The following is a 23,343-nucleotide window of genomic DNA, read 5'->3' on the forward strand; positions in this document are numbered from 1 at the left end:
GCTGTTCTGGTCTCCAGTGGCTGGAACTAACACTGAAGTGAATGGCTCAGCTGATCTTCTCACTGCTGGTCTTTTTATTATAAATATGAATTATTTATTTACGTATTATGTATATATTTAGGTATAAATATTAATATTTTATTTAGGTATTATTCCTAATATTAACAGGTACTACCATTTGATGTACAATTCTTTTTTAATTCCTTTTCCTGCTGTCTCCTCTGGGACCTACTTGACTAATAAATACTCAAGCTACCTTGATTCTTTCAAGATCTTGAGTTCAGTGTGTGCCTGCATTGGTGAGCCCATCTCTGGGCTACTCAGCTGAAGGACAGGATGTTGACTGAGCTGTTTGTTCTGAGCACAAGAGCTGGATTGTAAATAGCAGCTGAGCTGCCCATAAATGCAGACAATTTGAAAGGGCAACCTACCCCAATATTGAAGTAAACTGTATTGCTGCAGTTGGTAAAAGAGCAGTTCTGCTGTGTGTCTTCAAATCAACATTCCTAATCCTTTCTGCTGTAGAAAATTCTGTATATTCTGTGTCACACTGCTTTGAGGCTTTGTGTTCTGTGCATTAATGATGATTTTGCTCAGGGTATCACTTCACTGAGCCATAGTGATATGGCTTTACCTTCCAGTATTGTTGTTCCATACTTGTTTTACTAGTCCAAGAATATTTGCAACATCTCTGTGGGATACTGTGGGACAAGAGTGCTTGTTATGCTGTTTTTGAGGAGGATTTTTGTGAAAGCTTCAGAGGAGCAGTGTCCTTGAGGATGCAGATAGAGCAGTATGTTTTCAAAAAGCATTTAGTTTCCAAGCATATCAGTTAATGCTGTTTAAGTTTAGCTGCTTTATTTGCAGCCACAATGAGGTATTTCAATGACAGAATAAGTTCTCTTTCTTCTCCTGAGATCACTTTTGGGAAATGTGCAGGCACAACAGTTTCATCAGGAAAATGTAAAACTGGTTTTTTGTTTGATGTGTAAAACAGACACTGTGAAATCAAAGTCATTATGTAGTGTTGCCAGGGAGCTTTCTTGCTGCCACTAGGGTTGGATAGATTGGGACAAATCAGGATTCTTCAGGACAGAAAACTTAATTTGACAAAAAGGCCATTTCTTCCTCAACTCACTGTAAATCAGTGTTAGAATGCATCCTTGCCCTGCTCTGTTGAATGCTGATGAATGGATCACATTTACATTTTCAGCTGTGATTTGAACCTCCAGCCCAACAGAACAGAAGGCCTTTTAAAAAGATTTTTCAATGCCAGTGTATGAGTGGCTTTCACATTTGCACTGGAGGATTGATTTAAATCTAAATATTAGCCTGTTAATGCAGGGCTGCAGGCAGTGATTTAACCCATACTGCTCACAGCTTTGGGACCTTTTTGTGTGGTTCTTTGCTGAATTGTACACAGAATAATTTAGGTTTATCAGAACACTGCAATTCTGTAAAATATATTCTTTTACTTCAATGTGAGAAGTCTGAAATCTTTTCTTATGCTTTAAATTCTAAACAATTCTAGATAAATGTATATTTAGTAATTGCTATTACTAAATATACATTATAATTATTATACATTATAATTATTATTACTAATTACTATGTATATTAAGTAATTATTATTACTTTTAATACAGTATATAGGGGCTGTTGTGGCTTATGGTATTTTTTGATGTTCCCATTTATGGTAATCTGTGTTGCAAGTTTACCTGCAGCAAGAGATCTGTTTTCCACATGGAAGTTTTTAGTGTTATTATTGGTTGTTCTCCATCCAGAAGTTAGCTGCTTCTTAAGTGTTAATAGTTGTTCACATTTTAATTTAAAAGCTGCAAGCCTCCTGTGTATTTCCTGTCAGCTTTTCATCCTGGGACTTCTCTGTAGCAAGGTTCTTTTTGTTCAGATGAACTTGACTTATCAGTGTTTGCCTGGCCTGTTTCAGTTGAGGGATGTGCTTGAGATCAAGGAGTTTTATGTGCTGGCACAGAAATAAAAGCCAAAAGTGCTTCCCTGGTAACATTCCAATTCCACATCATCCTTGTCTTGCCCCTGAGCAGTGTGGGTGGCACTTGGGACCTGTTCAGGCCCTGTGAATGCACTGCTTTTATCCATTATCCTTGTGAGGCAGCAGTTCTGGCTCCATTGCTTCATTCTTTAGGCTGTCTTGTAGAATCACAGAAATTAGGAAATGTACAAAATGCCCCCTTCACTCTTCCTGGGAATAAAATTTTGGATTTATTCTTTTTAGAGAGATTGCACTTAGGACTTTGAGATAAATTTTTCTGTAAGTTGGTTTATGATTGATTTTGTTTGTTTGGGCTTTTAAAAATAAACTGACATTTGAAATGGTGAAAAAAGATGTGCTCTTAGATATTTTACTGAAGTGTAGCTCATGTGAGCCTGAGACCCAGAGCTGACTGGATTTCAGTCCATGGTTTGGGCTCTAAATGACAGTGGTCACAAGTGGTGCTTTTTCCTGTGGTGCTGAATATTCAGGGAGTCACTGACCCATCCCTGATGCCAGATCTTGCTTCACAGCCAGAAGAGCAGGAAGAGAAAGCAATGTGGGGTTTGTGGGGGTTTAGTGAAGTTCTTCCCCCCCTTCTCAAGAGAAAGAAATGCTTTTGGAGGGGACAAAGCTCTGCATGTGCCAGTAGATGGTGCCACTGGTACTGGAATGTCTCCACTGCTGAACATGAAATTTTGTCTCCCCCGAGAGGGAACAAACTCTATCTCTGGTTGCCAATTTCAGCATAATTAACCCAAGCCTTTTCCTTATTATATTTCACCTATTTAGAAAAACCCAGTCTTAGTATGCTTCCTCATGAAGAAACCTTTTGTGTCCTGCAGGGGAATAACAACAATGTGCTCTAAGACTTTAATTTTCCCCCAGGTATACTCAGTTTACAGAGATGAAATTATTACCTCTCAGCAGGCTGGTACTTGTTGAGACCAGAATAAAACTTTGGTATTTGTTTTAAAAGAGTTGCCATACAGAAATCCCCTCAGTTAAATTTACCCTCTTGGCTCAGCACAGTCCTCTCTTAGTTTAGCTTCTGTGGGTGTGTGTGAAATAGTGAGACTTTCACTCCTCTCAAAGTTAATGGCTAAATGCTTAATAACATGCTAGTAATTTGCTGTGGGTAGTCAGCCTTGACTGTGTGTTCCAACAAGCTTGAAAAATGTAAATACTGCTTCAGTTATTGATTAACAGAAGAGATAAAAGCTGTTAAATAGGTAACTGAGATACCCACAATGTTTCACCAGAGGCTTGTGTGTTACCAGGAGCCTGCCTGGTTATGTTTTTGGGGAGAGTATATTCTGATCTTTCTAACCCACAATTTAAATACATAAATGTCTCTTTATCTGTAAGTGGGTATTAAATGTCTTGGAAATGGGCTCCAGTGACATAAAAGGGGGAAAGGAGGCAGTTGTGATGGCTTTGTTTTGGAGCTTTTGTCTTGATGCTTTGTGCCAGGACAAGCTCTGTGTATCAGCTGTGCTTTTGGATTTATTTGTTTTGTTTTGGTTTGGTTTTTTTTGGGTTTTTTTCTTTTTTTTGTTTTTGTTAGCATATTTTTCCTTTTTCTTTTCCTTTCCTGAGCACTAGGGAAAACCTTAGTCCTTCATAAACTGCAAACTCAAGATGCATTTTTCCCTTACAGGCAATTTCTCAGTAGAAGCATGCAAATTTAGGATGTTCCTCTCCACTTACTTTGGCTTGTTCTAGAGTTCATCTGTTTATTGCATTAACTTAACATCCTGAAAATAAACTGAAAATACTTCCTTCAGCTTGTTAAGTGATATTATGAGGCTTCAGAGTGCAGTTGGTTTCTCTGCATTTAAAACTGATATATACACAGCTGGGTTGCATAAATGTGCAAAGGAAATGTGTGTGAAGGCATGTAATTAAGGCAAGAGAGAAGGAAATAAGGAAATTCTACAGAAACCTAGGAAATACTACCATTTGTGGGAGTGCTAGCAGAGTTTTTGGGAAAAGAGTGACCACATCACATCTGCTTAGTTTTGTTTTATGTAATAACTGCTATTCATGATGGGGTTTTCCACCTTAAAAGTAAAGATATTCTCTGTCTTCCTGGTTATGTCTGCTGCTTTTCAGAAAAAATATTAATACCTTGCCATAACCCATGGCCTTGTCTGCAAGAACCTTTTTTGTATGTTGAGATGGATCTGAATTTTCTTTCTGTTTGGTAATTTATTGAAGGTCAGATTTTGTAGTTGATGGTATTCAGCATTTTACCTATGGCAGGAGTTAAAAAGGAAATGAACTATGAATTATTCCAACAGGATATGGGGATTTACTTTCTTGTTTTATTTTGAAATGATACTGAATTCTGAAGTGGGCCAAAAAAATTGCATATATGTAGTTCTGTCAGTGCATTGACTCTTTTCACAAGTAAAATGATACCCATATTTGTACACATAAATACTTTTTGGTCTATAAATTATTTTATCTTCTTTGTTTGCAGATTGGATTTGCTACCATTTTATGCAAGACTGGTTGCCACACTGCATCCCTGTATGTCTGATGTGGCAGAGGATCTCTGTTCCATGCTCAAAGGGGATTTCAGGTTCCATGTATGTTTTGGTGATTTATATTTTTATTAAAACCATCAATTAATCTCATAAGTCGACCTTTGGGGAAAAAACCCACTTTGTGTTGTGTAGATACCACTTCTAAAATTCAGTGAATATTCTTCTGTTATCTCAGCAATTCTAGAAAAAAAGAAGAGAAAGTTTTGTAACTTTGTGAGTCATTGTAAAAGAGAAGTTTTTGCAACTTTCCTTATATGCTTAGGAAATGTACAAAATGCATTTTGTACAAAAATGCATAAAATTTACATATTTATGTAAATGATCTGTACAACAGTTACAACAGAAGTTACAAGAATTAGATATTCTACTCCATCTGTGTTGAGTTTTCTGTAAATTAATAACTTGCTTTTAAAATGAGACCTGACCAATTCTAAAATTTCCACTACAAGGCTACTAGTGTAGTGATCACTCTTATCATATAGTATTTAATTCAGATTAGATTTTACAGTTTTATCTGTCAAAATCTTCCACACAAACGTATTTTTCAGTGTTGTTTCCTTCACTTTCTTTTTAAGTGTTACAAACCAAACTTGTTGTGGTGCACAGTGGTGATTCCTTCACCATTTTCTGAGCTCTGTGGCACAGATTTCTATTTTTTTTCTAATATTGACATTAAAAATGTGTATAAATTGCTCAGACTTACTTGAATCTTAACAATGTTAACTCTCTCAAAAAACCTCTCTCTGTTGGGGGAATACAATTTTCTATTTTGTGGGTTATGTTTAGACATAGATATATATCTGTGTTTGGTTCTTGAATTTATGCTGAATGTCAGTTATTTTAAAAGTCTGCACATTACTAAATCTGACTTTAAAAAAACATCAATATTTAATGTTACCTTGAGGACAGTACAAGTGGCCCTATTCACATAGAGACTTCTTATTGATTCTGAAAATGTAGAATCTAGAATTCTTTATCACTGCTTCATTGTGGCAAAGGAGGAGGATGTTAGAGTAATTAGGAATGGATATGTTGGAGGAATTAATTGTTTTGGGGGGTAAGGAGATGGGGAAAAGAATTGAAAATCTTCTGAAGAAACAAGGTTGTAGGGAGGGTTTTAAGAAACCCAGTGAGAAGTAAAGGTGGAGCTTGAGGAACCAAAGTGGTACCAAACACTGCTGAATTCCCAGGTTTGTTTTGTGCATGTTCAGATCAAAGTAATTTAGAAGTGGGTATTTTTGAGGGCTTGCAATCAACTTCTGGATGTTTTTTAGGTAAGAAAAAAGGACCAGATCAACATTGAAACAAAGAATAAAACTGTGAGGTTTATTGGTGAGCTCACCAAGTTTAAGATGTTCTCCAAAAACGATACTCTGCACTGTTTAAAGGTTGGTGCTGTGTAGTCCTGTACTCCTGTGTGTGCTGACAGTGTGTCCCCATCCTATTCCCCTTACTTACCTGCTGCTGCTACCTGAATTCATTACATGGATGTTTTAAACCTGTGGCTGCTGTGTCTGAGGAGACTTTTACAGCTGCTGTAGAAGTTGGAAGGTTTTACCTCTTCTAATGGGAGGAGTATATTAAAATAAAATTCTACATTTGGACATAACCAAACTGCTCATCATTTTCTTTGGAAGTATGACAGTCTTACTTACTAATCTGCTGTACATTGTAAAACTTCCATAATGTTGATTTTAATTAATGTTTCTGTAGAGAAAATAACAGTAAGGGAGGGAAAAGCATTTCAGTTGTGCAAGGAGAGGCTTTTATGCCATTTTAGCAGGAGGTTTTGTTTGTTGAGGAGTAAAACATCTCTGGAAAGCATTAATCTGTAGGCACATCATCTCACTTTGCATGCTGATAAACATTCAAACCTTGATGTCAAGTCCCAAATTAAAAATAGATTTTAAAAAATAAAAGTGCCTTTAATAAAAGATGCTTGAGACTCACAGCTTAACATCACTTCCTATATGAATAGTTTCTATTCATTGACTTGTTAGATATCAAAGCTGAATTCCTAAAGAAATCATAATCATTCATGATTTCACCTCTCTTGTGTATAAAATGCTGTAAAATGCAAAGCTGTGTTAATTATAGTTACTGCTTAACTGCAAACAGTGCAGTTAGGTGTGCTCTGAGGTTACTGTGCCCTTGTGCAGTGTTATTGGCTGGTTTGGGGAGAGTTTTTATGCTGGTCTTTCAAAAGGTCCTGTTCTTCTGAAGCCTAAATTTGGGGTCCATAGACTGTTCTTATGAGAATTTTTAAATGAGATTAATCTTTTGAATATTCATGGAATGGTTTGGGTTGGATGGGACCCTAAAGATCATCTATTTCCAGCCTCCAAGACTTGGTTTCTCAGAATTCCATCCAAGTGGCCTTGAACATTTCAGGGATGGGGCATCTACAGCTTCTTTGGGCAACCTGTTCCAGGGCCTTGCCAATCCTGACACCAGATCAGTGAAATCCACTGGCATTTATTCCATAAAGAATTTAGTACCCCAGCATTGTGTCCAGTCTGGTAGATATAACTTCATGTTTTCTGCAGCTGAAAAAGATGTTTAACAAGCTGTGCTTTCATATAAATACATTCCAGATGCTTCTGTCAGACTTCTCTCATCACCATATTGAAATGGCATGTACCTTGCTGGAAACCTGTGGAAGATTCCTCTTCAGATCACCAGAATCTCACCTAAGAACCAGTGTTCTTCTGGTAAGAGAAAACTTGTTGTCTTAAGGGGGAGGGTGTCATGTTCTGACTTAAATTACATCTTTCTGAAACTATTCTCTAGAGCTCCAGTTGACCTAGAACCCTTTTGATGTATTGAAAAAAAATGTAAGAAAAGGAATTCAATTTCTGAAGTAAAAAGCTGTTGCTGTTGAACTACTCTGCAACCTCATCCTCTGCAAACCCAGAGCACGAGGTTGAAAGAATATTGTAGCTATACTTGAACATGCCTGAAATAGTGTTTGAGGGGAAAAATAGTAGTAAACAGAACCAAACATGATTTCAACTGGAAGTGAAGACATTTGTGCAAGAGGTGGTTTCTATGCCCTGTAAAATGATCTGGGGTTCTACATGTGAAAAAAAAAAAGTTTATGAAGGCACTAAGAGAAGCAGTCCTAGAAATAGAGATTGGGAATTAAGGTTAGAATTGGGATCTGTAAGTCTGGAGAAGTACTGGCAACGACTTAAAAATAACAAGAACTGAATAAATAATAACAAGAACTGAAAAATATATATACTGACTTGGGAGATAATCCTAAAACTCTCTGTCCAGGGCATGACACCAAGTCAGACATGGTTGAAGAAGATCTTCAAAGACAGATTCACTTTCCCTTAACCAGTATTCTCTCTTCTTGTGCTCTAGTTAATGGAGAAGCTATTGCATATTTGGATATATTGTTGTACAATTTCTTTTCCACAAAATACTGTTTTTTTCTGAACCTCTTTGAATGTCAGAACATTTGTTGAGGTGGTGCAGTCATGAGAGGAAAGAGATGGGGAAATTAACTGCCAGTTCCTTGGCTCTTGCTTTTTGTAGCAAGTGTACTTTGTATCTTGAAAGGTTTGAATCTCAATTTTGAAAAGGTTTTCCAGCTGATGTGTTGTATTGTGAAATATATTCCTTTCCATAATCAAGGATTTTTCCCTTGAAAACTCAGTTCCATTATCTTTAAAAGACATTTTACTCATTGCTATCACTTTATGGTAGTTAATAAAAGTTTCAGAAGTCAGGAAAAATTAAATACTTATACCAGAGCTGGTTTTTGTAACTGACTGCTTCTAGTGTTGTGCATTATAAAAATGCTGACTGTTAGATTGGATTGCTGGAATCTGCTGGATGAATGCTAAACATGGCTTAACTGGGAAGTGCAAGACAGACCACAAACACTGTTTGAATTACTGAGGCTTAAAGCCTCACAAGGCTTTGGATAAGTGGTCTTTTCTTATTCATTGAGGAGCCAGGAGAAGGTGAAAGATGGCAAATAAGTTTGGACTATCTATTTATTAAGATGTAAAATAGGCTAAATAGAATTATATTCTGCATCCATCTTAATAACTGCATTTTCTAACATTCCCCTAAAAAAGCTACAGAGATTAATTTTGACTTAAATAGTCTTAAACAAATTGGATCATTGTCTTATGGTACAAGTTAGTGTGAACTGTGGAAAAGATTTCTCTCAAAGCAAGCTGATAACAATCTTGTGGTAAAAATCTAAGCAATTGTAAAGCTGATCTACTCTTATGGGTGGAATTAAGGCCTGTTGATCCTCTAAATAATTATTGGTCCTAATCTTTATTGCTGATGATGTATTTTGTAATAAGATTCCAAACAGGCTGCATGTCTCTTATTAAAGACAATGTGGCTTTGTCCTGGTGTAGAAGAAAGTCATAGTTAAGAATGGATTTTAAAAGTAATTAAGGAAAAATTACTTATTGAGAAGTAAAGTGTTCTGTAAGGGCATTGCAAATTTAGTGGCACTCAGTAACTTATTCTAGTGATCATATCCTGGTTTTGTGGAACTGCTTCATGTTTTGCAGATTATTTAGAGATTCTTCTTTTATTGGGACAATGTTTATTTCTAGTAATGGTCTTCTTGGCAAATCTTTCAAATTCAGTGTCCTTTATGTAATTTAAAATACTAATGTAAAACTAGACTGGCTTTAGGATTGATCAATTGATAAATGAATTACTTGAATTGGATTATTTGAATTGGAGCTTTGAAAGGAAGATCAGCTTCATCTTGATCTATGTTTCTGTAACATAATTGAGTTTAAATGTCAAATTCTTGTATTATACTATTGTGGTCTGGCTGAAAGAATATTAAAAGGTTCCTGATGCATTTTTAATCATTTAACTTAGAAAGTTGTCTTAAGCTTCAGGGGCAGATCACTTGTGTTAGTAAATATCCAGAACTTAAGGTACACGGTGACTTCCTCCTTGGTGTGGCTGCTTTTACTGGTGCTCTTAAAACTGGGAGATGTTGTTTGGACAGGCAGAGGCTGTGGCAAAGTAAATGCAGTTCATGAAGAACTGAGTTAATTCTCTGTAACAATAACATGCTTCCAGGAAATAAAAAATTTCCATTTGGAACTGTCAGAAGGAGTAGCAGTGCAGGTATTAAAAGGAAGCAGGAGCTGAACAGTTTCAGTATCTTGCTATAATCTGATGTTAGTTATGCTGAAATGCTTTCCAAAATTGGAATTCTCATGATGCTTAGGTTTTGATTAGTTACTACTTTCTTTTTTTTCCTAATGGTCACCACATTTTATTTTGAAATGCTTCTGCAATATATGCTGCATGCAGGAAGATTGTGCCACTCACCAAGAAGAAAAACCCAAACAGTTTGAATATTTTAACATGGATACTTTAATGTTGTTTGTGGTCTGTTTTTATCAAAGGAAAAACAGAAACCTAATCTTCAAATGTAGTGCTTTACCTGTGTAGTTCTTCATTTTAGCCTAGAGAAATGAGGACCCAAAATAGCTGATGGGCTTAAAGCACTTTGGACCACAGGTCTTGCTTTTTTCTTCTGAATTTTTATCACTACAAACAGTGTAGTGTTATGATTTCTCTTTCCTGCCTGTCCATCTGATGCCTTAGCTGAAAAAGGGCTGAAACAGTTTCTTGAAATGCTGAAGATTTTAATAAGTAGAGGTTAAGACTAATACAATCCACTTACAGTGAGAACACACACTCAGGACTGCTCAAAACCTAATAAATTACAGTGATGTTGAGACTTCAGGTAGTGCATATTGTCTCTTCTGGGAAGAAACATTTAAATTATAAACTATTATTTACAGTATAATGTACAACGTTTTGTAACAGGAAAATGCACAAATTGTGTAGATTTAGGGGGTTTAAAATGTTATTTGCAAGCTCTTTTGCCATTTTCTCTGTTCTGCTTCACTTTGACCCATTTCATTTTTCAGTTTATAGCATAGCATGATAAATGCTTTTAAGGCAGCAAAGGTCTATTTTCCCTTGATCTATCTAGAAAAGGTGAAACATTTTCAAAGGTAACATTAACATATATGACATGGTAAAGTTTGGGAATTTTCTACTCTAAGTGTTTTTTCCCACATAAAACAATTTATGTACTCAGTTGTTATGTGCTTGTGCATCTGTTGGGTGCTTGTAGGAAAATGTGCTGCTACTGAGAGAAATTTCCCATTTGGAAAGGAACAGTCTCACAGGGAATCAAAGGAAAGACCATTTGTGTTGTGGAAAAGGTTAAGAATGAAATGCCTTAGGCTTGGTGTCAGATGGAGACCTTCCTGGTGACAGATGACTAAATCCAGGAGGAAACTTGGATTATTTGTTGGGTTACTATGTTACACAAAACTGCTGTTCCTCATTGAATTAGCAGCTGAAACTCAGGGTTATGGAGCTCTTTGAGTGCATTGACATTTCATTTGAACTGAAATGTCTGCCTTATAAAAGAAATTTTAAATTGTTCAGGTTTAGTGTAAAGGCCACCAGCATGAAAAGTAGTGAGCATGAAAAATAGGGCTTTCTCACCAGTAATCAAAGGAGGTTTAAACTCTTGGTTGGTTTATTGGACTGCATGAATTGATGTACTAATATTTGTGTGTGTGAAAGACTTCTTACATGTTAATTTTGTTTATTAGGAGTTATAAGTTACTGTGTAACCAGCCAATAAAGTTTACACAGGTCCAGTTTCCTGATGAGCCACCATAGTGTGATTTAGAGTATATAGGATCACTTACTGAATTACACCTATATATACATAATTACACAGGTGCATACTAAAAAGTATTTAATAATGGAATTAAGCTCATCCTCAACTGTAAAAATCAGCAGCTTAGAACTGCTTTTTTTCATTCTTATACAGAAATCTTAGATAAAAGAAAATTTTAAACCCCACAAAACAAATCTTGACTTACATATCATAAGTGAAGTATGGAGAAAAGATTTTACTAAGTGGGGAAAACAGGACAATCATGACAATTAAGCACAGTAATTAGTCTTACTTGTCTGATTTTTCCTGAAACATTACTTTATGGTAGATTCTGTTTTTCTTGCAGTTAATTCTGCTTGGGTAAACAGCAGTAATGGAGCATGGAGTAAGGAAAATTCTATTGTCTAAACCTTTGGAAATTCACATGAAACCATCAAAAATTCTCTGATGCTGATGTAAAAAGTAGATTGCCAGTCTTATGATAGTTCACTGTGTTTAAGACCTCAATATTGCAGCTACTTTAGTTAAATAAAATCTAGTTAAATAATGTTTTAAACAGAGTTCCTAGTAGTCTTATGAGCCATTTATCTGAAGAACAGCATTAAGATTTTGAGTTAAATCTTAAATACTTTTCTGAAACCTTTTTTGCCTCAGGTGAGCCATTATAAAAATAGGGATCATAAAGAAAAATGACCATGGAAAGAGCAACACAGAACCATATATATGCACTTTGTCTTTTTTTCTCTCTACCCAAGCTTTTAACTTAGAGTAAATATGAAGAGTTGCAGAAAACTATCCCAAATGTAACTCTAAAAGCCTTTGGCTTGAAAATGTGGCATGTCAGCATCTCTAACAGGTCATTTGCATTTGTTTCCAGGAACAAATGATGAGGAAAAAACAAGCAATGCATCTTGATGCACGCTATGTTACCATGGTAGAAAATGCCTATTACTACTGTAATCCCCCTCCAGCTGAAAAAACTGTGAAGAAAAAACGTCCTCCTTTGCAGGAGTATATCCGTAAGCTTCTCTACAAGGATCTCTCCAAGGTCACCACAGAGAAGGTAAATCCTTTCAAAATCTTTAATACAGTTTTTACTGAAAGTGGTGTAGTAGTAACTTTGGAAAATACTTGGGGAGGGCTATGGTTTTTCAGTTGTAAGGAAGAGGAATAAAATGGTTAAATTTTAATAAATTAATAAAAGGGTTTAATTTCTTTTATTGGATGCTCCAGTTGTGGACCTGTGTTCTCAGCAGCATCATATGCTGAACAAAGGGAGAGTGAGATGAGAATCATTGTGTTCTGTACATTGTGTTGGGAGAGTAAGGGACAAAGGGCTTCAGTTAAATACAGACAGTAAGAGCAGGGAAATTATGGAACAGCCTTGGACAGCTTGATCAGTAGCTGGGTTATGTTCAGAAATCTTCCATAGCCACTGCAGGCCTGGAAGGTTCTGAAGGAAGAACAAGGTTGTTTGCAGGTGCTTACAGGGATTTCATCCCAGTCAAGAAAGAGGGGGGGAATGACATCTTGATATTTTACCTGCTAAAATGTGAAGCTTGTCTTAAAATTTGGTTTAGGTCCTGAGACAGATGCGCAAGCTGCCTTGGCAGGATGCAGAAGTTAAGGACTATGTTATATGCTGTATGATCAACATCTGGAATGTGAAATATAATAGTATTCACTGTGTAGCCAACCTCTTAGCAGGGTTGGTCCTTTACCAGGAAGATGTGGGAATTCATGTTGTGGATGGAGTGCTAGAGGATATTCGACTAGGAATGGAGGTAAACAATCAGAATCCTTGCTGAGCTACACTCATCTACTTCTGTTGAAAGGAAAGCTAAAATAATTGTGCTTAAGGAAAGGAATACTTGGATTCTTTTTTTTTTTTTTTGACTTTTCTACCTCAGTTACTTGCTTTGTATAGGTTTGTTTAAATGAATAAAATAACTGTACCCATAAAAACCCAACAAAACCAAACTAACATTACTTAAAACAATTGTTTTGCCTCCTATATCATAGAATTTATTCTTTGACAGTGTAGACAGATTTACACAACTTCCAGTAACTTTGGAGGCCAGTCCATATTTTAAAAGCTGTTATAATTACAAGATTTCTCTGACTGAAAAGTCACCATAGATTTAAGATGGAGTGTATGCTAAATGTATTGGACCTTACTAGCTGACCAGCTTTCATAGCTACTTTTTAATGTTTACTTTCATGTAATGTATTTAGCCACAAATAGCCATCTTTTATTATAAGATATTCTGTCAACTTCTTTGTACACATTTTTCCTTTGTAAAAGGTTGGTTGGGTTTGGAGTTTTTTAATTTGGTTTGGTTGGGTTTGGGCTTTTTAAATTTGGTTGGTTGGGTTTTTTCTAAGAATTTCTGTCAAAGTTTTTATATGCTTTTTTCCTTTGTAAAATGTTGATTTGGTTTGGGTTTTTAAATTTTCTGTTGTGTCTGCATGATAGTGAATTTTCTTGTTCTTTTTTGATAAAGGTTAATCAACCAAAGTTCAACCAACGGCGGATCAGCAGTGCCAAGTTTTTGGGGGAGCTTTACAATTACCGAATGGTGGAGTCAGCTGTAATATTTAGAACTCTGTATTCCTTCACCTCCTTTGGTGTGAACCCTGATGGCAGTCCTAGTCCACTGGACCCTCCAGAACATCTTTTCAGAATCAGACTTGTCTGTACTATCCTTGATACCTGTGGGCAATATTTTGACAGAGGATCCAGCAAGCGAAAACTTGATTGCTTCCTTGTATATTTTCAGGTATTCTAAATTTTATGCAGATCTGTAAAGTTCTTTAACAAGCTAATATAAGTCAGTCTGGTAGGTATTTATTTCATTGTTCTCTAGCACTGTAATTTGTAGAATCTTGTCTGTCTGGTAGCAGTTTTAGTTTCAAGTGATATGTCATGTTGAGTTATGCCAAAATGATCTGGAGACACTCAGTGCTCACACTGGGGTTTGCTGAACTTGAGGAAGAGATTATTTAGGCTGCTGTCCTCAGCTAATGGTTTTGTAGAGAAAGAGGAGCCAGATACTTCTCAGGCATGCATGGTAAAAGAATGAGAGGTATGGGCACAAATTGCAGCAAAGAAAATTCTGACTCAATAAATGTAATGAAGCGAGGAAAAGATTCCATAATGAATGTTTAAGCACTGAAATGAGGAATTCCAGCCCATGAAATTCCTGCTAAAACTTAGTGGATTTAATTTATTTTTATTTCTGCTTTTCTCTATAATTTATACTAAAACAAGAGTATTAAAAAATTAAAATTAAGGTGATAACTTATTTCAGACCTTAAGGATACAAATCACTCATCTGCATGCTAGGTATAAAATGGTGTTTTGAAGTACAGAACCTCAGAATGGTTTGGGTTGGAAGGGACCTCAAGGATCACCTTGTTCAAACCCCCTGCCATGGGCAGGGACACCTCCCACTAGACCAGGCTGCTCACAGTATGACATAGTCTAATTTTTAAATGCAAAAATAAATGTTTTGTGGAAAACGTCATTATATTCCTGTTACACATAATAATTTCACTAAACCTTCCTCTTGAGCATGTCATCTTTTAAGTAAGATTCTGTTACTAATACTTCATTTTCAGATGCAGTTTTTGCAGCACCTTGGTTCTCAAGTTCTACTGTTAGGTTCACTTAAAATCAGCATTAATTTTTTACAGTGTCACTGTAAGAGGTTTATGTGAATTTATTGTAAAGCAAACTGGATAAGGCAGTTGAAGCTGGCTGCAGTCTTAGGATATTTTTATGATGTTTTCTCCCTTTTCCCCATAATATGCCTTTGGGGAAATGAATTTTCTTGAAAATATTTGGGGAATGGAATCAAAAGCTGGCTGGTTGTTAAATGGTCATCTCTTGTAGAAGGAGTTTACCATGGGAAGGCCCTTTCTTGTCAGGGCTTTTTTGTTCAGTCTTCATACTTATAACAGTAATTACAATTCTTAATGTTTATTGACCAAGTTTTAGTGCTATCAAAATATCTAATAGTTGTATGAAACAGGAGAGTTGTGACATGAAAGCTTTTGCATTTTTTACTGTACAAACATAACATTTTAAACTTCATAACTTAAATGGCTTATAAACATCAGTGTGCCTATAATTGATTTCAATATTTGGTGTTCTAGCGCTATGTGTGGTGGAAAAAAAGTCTGGATGTTTGGACAAAAGAGCACCCTTTTCCTATAGACATAGACTATATGATCAGTGATACCCTGGAACTGCTGAGACCAAAGATAAAGCTCTGCAATTCTCTGGAAGAAGCTGTCAGACAGGTGCAAGACTTGGAACGAGAATTCTTAATAAAATTGGGTAAGAAAATGTGCAAGGGAAATTGGGTGTTTTTTACAATTCCTGTAGTTCTTAAAATTGTCTCTTTATGTTGGTAATAGGTAACTTGTTATTGTTATGATCATTCATTCTCATGATAGAAACATTTTTGTACCTTTTTTGCATATTTCTTTCTAATCTTACCATACAAAATCGCTATAAGTCTAAAGTAATAGATGTTGTAAAAAATAGTCAGTATGAATACTCTTTATATAATAGTATTTGGAGAGCAGAAGTGTGTGTATATGTATTAATTTATGGAGTCATATGGTGCAAGTTATGAGGAAGAATATCATTAATTTAATCAGAAAAATGTAGTAATCACACTAATTTCAGGAAAAAACAGTTGGACTGGCAGCACAGCTCAGTTGAAAACATTCTGATTAGTGAGTATTTAAACAGTTATCATCATATTAACCTTTAAACCTATTGTTCATGTCCATTCTTAGAAAGTGTTGGATACTACTGTACTCATTGTTAAATGGAGTTATTATCTAACATTCCATTTTTATTTGAAAACAAGCTTGTTCATTAAAAGAGTTTACATGTAAATTTTACACTTATAAAGTGTTAATTAGAGCACTTCACCTACTTGGACACATTCCGTTTTTAAGAATAATCCTTTCATTCAGTGAGATGAGTATGTCTAAAAGCCCCATAAAAGGTTGCAACTTCTATTTTTAGGAGAAACTTTTTTAAAAATAATGCTCTTTATTTAATTGACATGCCTTGAAATTCCCTATGTAGTAACTGAAAAGCAGATTAGAATTCCCCTGTGGTGTGATCTAAACTCATGGTTTTCATGCTCTCAAAATGATAACCAAGAAGAAATATATGAATTATATAAATGGTAATATTCTTTTGAAAGGTACTCAGCACTTCCTCCCTACAAATAACAGGAGCTTGACAAAACTTTGCTCTGATGGCTGACCCTAAGTGCAGTTGGTCTAATGTTAAAAAGGAATGGCAGCCTGAATAGTGACCGTGTTGACTCCTCAGTAAATTCCTGGAGAAACTAGTGGTGTAGAAGTCTGACATCAGGATTAAGTGGCTTTGTCAATTAAGAAAAGAAAAAAAAAGAATGTATAAGAACAGTAGTGTATGCTGGAAGTTTGGGGATTTTTCACTGAATGACTTAAATATTGCAGTAGTCGTTCTCTAAAAACAGTTCTTAATTCTTTTCCTGAATCAGAACCATGCTCAATTCTTAAATACATTTTGACTGAAATTTATATCTAAGATTAAACTGGATGCTGAAACACTGGAAAGAGCTGGGACTAATTTTTCACTTCTGTAGAAATGGTACAGATAATGGTATTAGACTGAAGGATGCCTTACTGAAAGAAAGGAGATAATTGTGTTTGATATTTTACACACAAAGTAAATTAAAACATCTTGAGGGGCAGAAGGCAAGCAGGTCAGCAAGAGAAACTGCCAGATGAGCTGAACACTCAGTGTAAGAATGTCAGACCTGTCTGCAAGGAGCATGAGCACACCAGGCAGTACTTGTGGAAAGGACTGTGCTGGCCCAGAGATTTCATACAGGCACCTACATCCTCAGGGCTTCAAGTACAGCCTCAGCATTAGGAGGGAGTCATAAAGGTTTATTATAGGCTGAGAAAATTGTTGTTTGAAAACTGTTAATTGACAGTAGTGGGAAGTACAGCAAAGACTTCAAGGGCTTCATGTCTCTGATTCTGCTGATTTTTGTGCAGCCTCTGTAGTTTGGAACTCAGATTTTGTTGTGTGTGTCAGTAGGGCCCACATTTAGTGTGAGGATGTTTTGAGGCAGTTTGCACAGCTTCTTCTGTTCTCTGGGAGATTTCAAACATTTCTCCCTAAGGTTTTTCTCTTTTTCTGACAGGACATTATTACCCTTTATGTCTAAGCTAACTATATAGGAAATGTTTCATTCATTCAGATATTATAAGTTTTAGTGCTCAGTGACAATGGACTTTTGATGTGATCTTCCACATATAACTTCAGTGGTTATATGTGTTCTAATGTTCTAAATCTTTCTCTTTTCCAAATTTCAGGAATTGTGAATGACAAAGATTCCAAGGATTCCATTACAGAAGGAGAGAATCTGGAAGAGGATGAAGAAGAGGAGGAAGGTGGAGCAGAGACAGAGGAACAATCTGGAAATGAAAGTGAAGTAAATGAGCCTGAAGAAGAGGTGAGCTTAATCATTACCTTGCCTCATGTAAAAGTGATTTTCTTTGCTTGTTGCTTTCTGAAGCCCTTCTAAGTCAGAGCTAGCAGGTGAAATCTGGGTGTGCACAGCCCAGTCAGTACTGTGAGGATATTCCCATCCCAGTTCTGTCTATGTGGAAAACTGAGGGTCTGAGGCTTATTCCTTATTTTGGCAGAAATTTGAACCTGACAGCTTTGCTCAGGGTATGTGCTGCTTCTTAGCAAGAAGATACCTTCAGCTTTTGGCATGAAAAAACTCACTTTCAGATGACTTTCTTTATCTGTTTTAGAAGCAAATGTATTGACTAAATGTCAAAGCAGTCATTAGGAAAAAATAACAGGTGTTCAGAGTATGTCTATGCAATATGAATAAATAAAAGATTTATGGAGCATAAAGCCTTCCCTGTTTACTGTGCTAATAATATTTTCAATCAAAAGTGGTGGAGCCAATAAAAAAACCCACAAGTACATAGAAATTCTGATTTGTCACTATGACACAGCAAAGCTGACGTGATAATGTTATTGTTACAAGAAAATGAGTTCATCAAGGAAATACAGATCAGCTTTTCTCCATATGCTTGGGCTGGTTGATTTATTAATAAGCTTTCTTTCAATAGATGTCTCTCAGCCTTGAAGGTCCTGAAGTTTGTGCCTTCACCCAAAAATTAGTATCAATAGAATCAGAAACAGTTGCAACATGAGGAAGGCACCTCTGGAGATCTTTGTATTTCCCTTCTTTGAACTTGATGAGTTCTTGCCAGTCCATTCCTCCAGCTTGTGCAGTTCCCTCTGAGTGGCAGCATGGATCAGCCACCAGTGCCAGTTTTCTGCTGTACATTTGTGAAATTAGTAATAAAGCTGAGTTCAGACTGAAACATTAAATAAAAACCAAACAAATTTACAAAGACTTAACTAAGCAACATGAAGAGTTTAGGAAAATGTTTGAGGAACCAGCTGTCTTTCTTGTTTAAAATAATCAGCAGTTAACATTGAATATTTCAGGAGGGCTCTGACAATGAGGAAGAAGAGGGTGAAGAAGAGGAGGAAGAGAACACTGATTATCTTACGGACTCCAATAAGGAAAATGAAACTGATGAGGAGAATACAGTATGTATTGAGCTGGAGATAAGTGAATTGAATTTGCATCTTTGGTTTTCTTTACTCAATGTTTTTGCCAGTGCTGCTCATAACATATCTGGAAAAATACAGCAAAGACACTTCCTGCTATTCTTTCAAATACATTTTATAGCTTATTTTCATGTATGCATACTTTGGTTATTACCTTTTGAAAATTTTTATGCTGTCAAATTTGCTACAACTAGTTTTCTTAAGACTGTGAGCTTTCACAGGTAGCTAGACTGGAAAATATTGTGTAAATGATGGTTTTGCAATGCCAGCAGTAGTAGCAAACTGGTAGGATACAACAAGGTAAACCAAGATCTCAAAACAGAAAAGGAGACAAGCCAAAAATGTGAAATTCCTACAATACAAATTTGGGGTTGACAGATCCACTAAAACAGTTCCACTAGATCTCAAAACAGAAAAGGAGAAAAGCCAAGAAATACAAAATTCCTACAATACAAATTTGGGATTGACAGATTATAATGTTTGCAGCTAAAGAGCCCACCTGGCTGAGCCTGAATTACACTTACATAGTAAGGAAATAATGAACATTATAGAACAATGTGTTATGGTGCTGGCTTCTGACATTTTTGTTGTCATGTTGTGCTTTCCAAAAAAATTGAAGGGTAGCCTTTGCCCTGAAAATATCATCTAACTTTATGGACCTGATGGAAAATTGAATTAGAGTAGGTGTGTTAAGGATAGAGACTTTTTTTTATTGTTGCCACATCTTGTATGTGTCCATGTACCTGCACACACACACAGAGTCTGTCAGAATGTTATGAGTGACCATAAATCAGGAAATAATGCCTTTCAAAAAAACAATCAAGGCTGAAAACTTTCTTAGAAAAATTTCATTCTATAAATCTTTTGATTGTGTATGATATAGAAGCAATAAGGATATTTTCCACTTACTTCTAGACTGAATATTCTTATTTCTGAAACTAATGTAATGGATGATTTTTTCCCATTGCAATAGGAAGTAATGATTAAAGGAGGAGGACTGAAGCATGTCCCTTGTGCAGAGGATGAGGACTTCATTCAGGCCTTGGATAAAATGATGCTGGAAAATCTTCAGGTATAAATAGTTATTTTCTTAATTTGATGTACAGCTAAGTGTAGTTGATTTTTTTCTTAAAGTAAATAAGTGATTAATGCTTAGGTTACCATACTAAAGGAATGAAGACTTTTTTTCCTTTGTTTTGGCCTCTTCTCTGAAGATGATTTGTTTGGCTTTTAGTAAAATAGCTGTTACTTCTATTGTTTGCCCAGTGAATACATGATACACTGACATATATTTTACAGAATGAGTAATGAGTGCATCAGATACTGTACAAAACTTCTGACTTAATCTTAGGTTTTAATAGGTTTAAAATGCAGATACATTTAAATTTGCATAAGCTTTTTAGTACTTTGTTTTCTTAGTCACATCTGGTAAATATTTCAGTACTGAGTGTAGCAATCCCTGTATAATAAATGTATTAATAAGATGTACAAAAAAATTATCTTGAATGAAGAATGTACATTCTACAGTGTGTCTCATCAGGTCTCTAGATTTCTTTCCCTAAGAGATTGCCCTGTAATTTTCTTCTTCACAAGCAAGGAAAACAAAAGAAAAATAAAGTAAGCCTAATAAATGTAGTGATATATATCTTCATTTTCCTGGAAGGTTAAACCTTTTCTCACATGTGAAAATATGAAAGTTGCCAGCCTGAGTGACTGTGTCAGCATCTGATCATTTATAGAATTCACTTTTTTTCATAGCAAAGGAGTGGTGAATCTGTTAAAGTGCACCAGTTGGATGTTGCTATTCCTCTGCATCTCAAAAGTCAGCTGAAGAAGGGCCCCCCACTTGGAGGTGGGGAAGGAGAGTCAGAGTCTGGGGACACAATGCCATTTGTCATGTTAACAAGAAAAGGCAACAAACAGCAGGTAAGGTATAGATACTGTTTAAATAAATAAAAACCTTTCACTTCAAAAAAAGTAACACAGAATTTTTTATTTCTTCTTTCATTTCTCAAAATCAAATACAGACAGTTTCATTTTGACACATGGAAAGTACCATATATAATTTCTTGGAATTCTAGGTTGTTAATAGAAATGATGTAGAAAAATTCTGTGGTCAGATTATACCATTACTATTTACATTTGATGATTCCACCAGTAGGTCAGTGGTATGTCTTGCATGTATTTTAGATATAGTTGTGGAAGATGAAGAGGTGTGGTTGGTGAACTGCCACTGAACATTGAAAGGACTAGAAAGAAAAAGAAATATTCCAGAATCTTTAAGATTCTGCAGCTTTTCCTGAAAACATTTTCAGCTTTAAATCAAGATATATGATCATTGCTAAGTTCCATTTCCTAAGTAACTGCCACTTGGCTGAATTTATTCATCTTGCAAAAAGAAAAAAAAGTCATTATCCCTGAAGACACTGTTAGGAGACTATTCCAGAAGGCATGGAGTGAATCTCTTGGAGAAACTTAAAGGAAAAACAGGTTGATAAAACAAACTAACTCCTTGCTTCATGCAGCTAAGCTGTATGTTAGTCTTGGCTCTTCTCTCCAGTGTATGTTTGAATTTTCCTAGCTCAGCAAATGCATAGTACACAAATCTGTACCTAACACATTCCACATGTATTTCTTGTCATGGTTTAGAGCTTTTAAAGAAATCTTTTCATTTTGGTTGTATATTTGATGAAAATTAATTACTCTGAATTTATATGGAAAGCATACCTAAGAAATTGTTTCATACCATCTATCTGAGCATTTCAAGTGTTTAGATCCATGTCATTGCTTGTTTTTTACATTTGTTACCTAAATTTATACACCCCAATGCTGTTGGGGTGTATAAACCTGGATTAGGCTCCTTCTCTCCATTCATATGAAACACATTTCAAAAATCCATGTAGGAAGTGGTTGTTCTGTTTTCCTGGAACTTCAGTGTGATATACAAAGTTCTACAAAAGCTCTGAGTGGGACATTTTTAACTGTGGTCATTGGTCTGACAAGGGGTTTAAAAGAACTCCATTTTTAAAAAAATGTTTACCTTTTTCAGGATAATTTACTAGGAGTATCTGTAGTTACAAGGGTTTTTGAATCTTCATATTCCATTTAAAGGGGAAAGTATTGCAGAAATGTAACTTAGAAAGAAAGCAGAACTTGTTCAGGAGTTTTCCCTGCTCCTCCCCCAATATTTGGTTTTTGGAGTAGGCTCTTCCTGCCAAAACTCCTCTCAGTGTTTCTAGAAATGTAGAAAACAGTTGCTTTATAGACTACTTCAGCTCTTGAATTAATGAAAGGCTTCTTTGTCCATAGTTCTGTATTCAGGAAAAAAATGTGTTTTAGTACAGAGTTTTAATAGAAAAATAAGCAGGAAAAAGAGGTGGAGTTGAAAAGAAAATAATTATTTCTTCTTACGATGCTTTATTTTAAATCTGCATAAGCAGAATGTGCAGTGAGTTTTAAAGTGATTCACCGTTAAGTAATAGCTGTAAACTTTCAGATTTTTAAAACAGTTAAAAGAAGTTTACAGCAACCTAGGAAGCTGTAAGTAACTTCATCTGCACAGCCACCAGAGTGATAAATGACATCAGCCTACTTGTTTGCTCTGCTGGTAATGATTTCAGTCCCTGTGTTCTTTGTCAGTGGTGCTCCTGAAACAAGAAATGTTAATAAAATGGAATGTGCTGTGCTTCCTTCCCAAGGGTAACATTGGTAGTGGAGTCCCATTGCCAAATACTCAGTTGACATGTCAGTGTCCACCCAGATTTTAGTGCAGCAATGACAAGTAGTTTTTTTAAGTAATACGAGAGCAACTGATTGGTATTTACCAGCTGCATAAATCCAAATTAATGGTCATTGCAGGCTGATAGTGACAAGACACCATATTTTTTCCTCAAGACACCGTATTTTAGCCTCAAAACTTTGAAAATCCACCCAGATTTTAGTGCAGCATTGACAAGTAGACTTTTGGAAGTAATACAAGAGCAACTGATTGGTATTTACCAGCTGCATAAATCCAAATTAATGGTCATTGCAGGCTGATAGTGACAAGACATCATATTTTTTCCTCAAAACTTAGAAAACTAGTAGCAGTAGAACCTAACATGGTTATTTGAAATTAAGATGATGGCATTGTGATTTATCCATGGTCCATGATAGAGCAAGGGGAAATAAAGTTGGGATCATAAGGGATCAGAGCTGAGCTGTATCTAATATAATTTGGTGTTTCTGAATCAGAAGGTTTATGCCAGGTAGGTATGAACTGAAATGAGATACAGACAGTAAAAAGAAAGTCAAGAAATTTGGTTACTGCCTAAGACAAAAGATTACCTTCCCTTTGAAAGATTTTTAGCAAGGCTTCATAAAAGAATGATAATATCCATGGAATGGTCAAATC

At 35.7% G+C, this 23,343-nt stretch overlaps 1 protein-coding gene across 2 annotated transcripts in view; it reads left to right on the plus strand.

Moving 5' to 3' along the window:
* Nucleotides 1-23,343, plus strand: part of UPF2 (UPF2 regulator of nonsense mediated mRNA decay) — a 53,970-nt gene that overhangs the window by 17,007 nt on the left and 13,620 nt on the right. For both annotated transcript variants that reach the window (XM_058805001.1, XM_058805002.1), the window contains exons 9-19: nt 4,497-4,605; nt 5,838-5,951; nt 7,158-7,274; nt 12,147-12,332; nt 12,850-13,053; nt 13,774-14,049; nt 15,428-15,611; nt 17,666-17,805; nt 18,825-18,929; nt 19,924-20,022; nt 20,709-20,876. In XM_058805001.1, the coding sequence (XP_058660984.1) occupies nt 4,497-4,605; nt 5,838-5,951; nt 7,158-7,274; nt 12,147-12,332; nt 12,850-13,053; nt 13,774-14,049; nt 15,428-15,611; nt 17,666-17,805; nt 18,825-18,929; nt 19,924-20,022; nt 20,709-20,876 (1,702 nt within the window). The remainder of the gene's footprint in view (nt 1-4,496; nt 4,606-5,837; nt 5,952-7,157; nt 7,275-12,146; nt 12,333-12,849; nt 13,054-13,773; nt 14,050-15,427; nt 15,612-17,665; nt 17,806-18,824; nt 18,930-19,923; nt 20,023-20,708; nt 20,877-23,343) is intronic.

The sequence above is a fragment of the Ammospiza caudacuta genome, chromosome 5 (genome assembly GCF_027887145.1).
Source record: "Ammospiza caudacuta isolate bAmmCau1 chromosome 5, bAmmCau1.pri, whole genome shotgun sequence".
In the NCBI taxonomy this organism is placed as follows: domain Eukaryota; kingdom Metazoa; phylum Chordata; class Aves; order Passeriformes; family Passerellidae; genus Ammospiza; species Ammospiza caudacuta.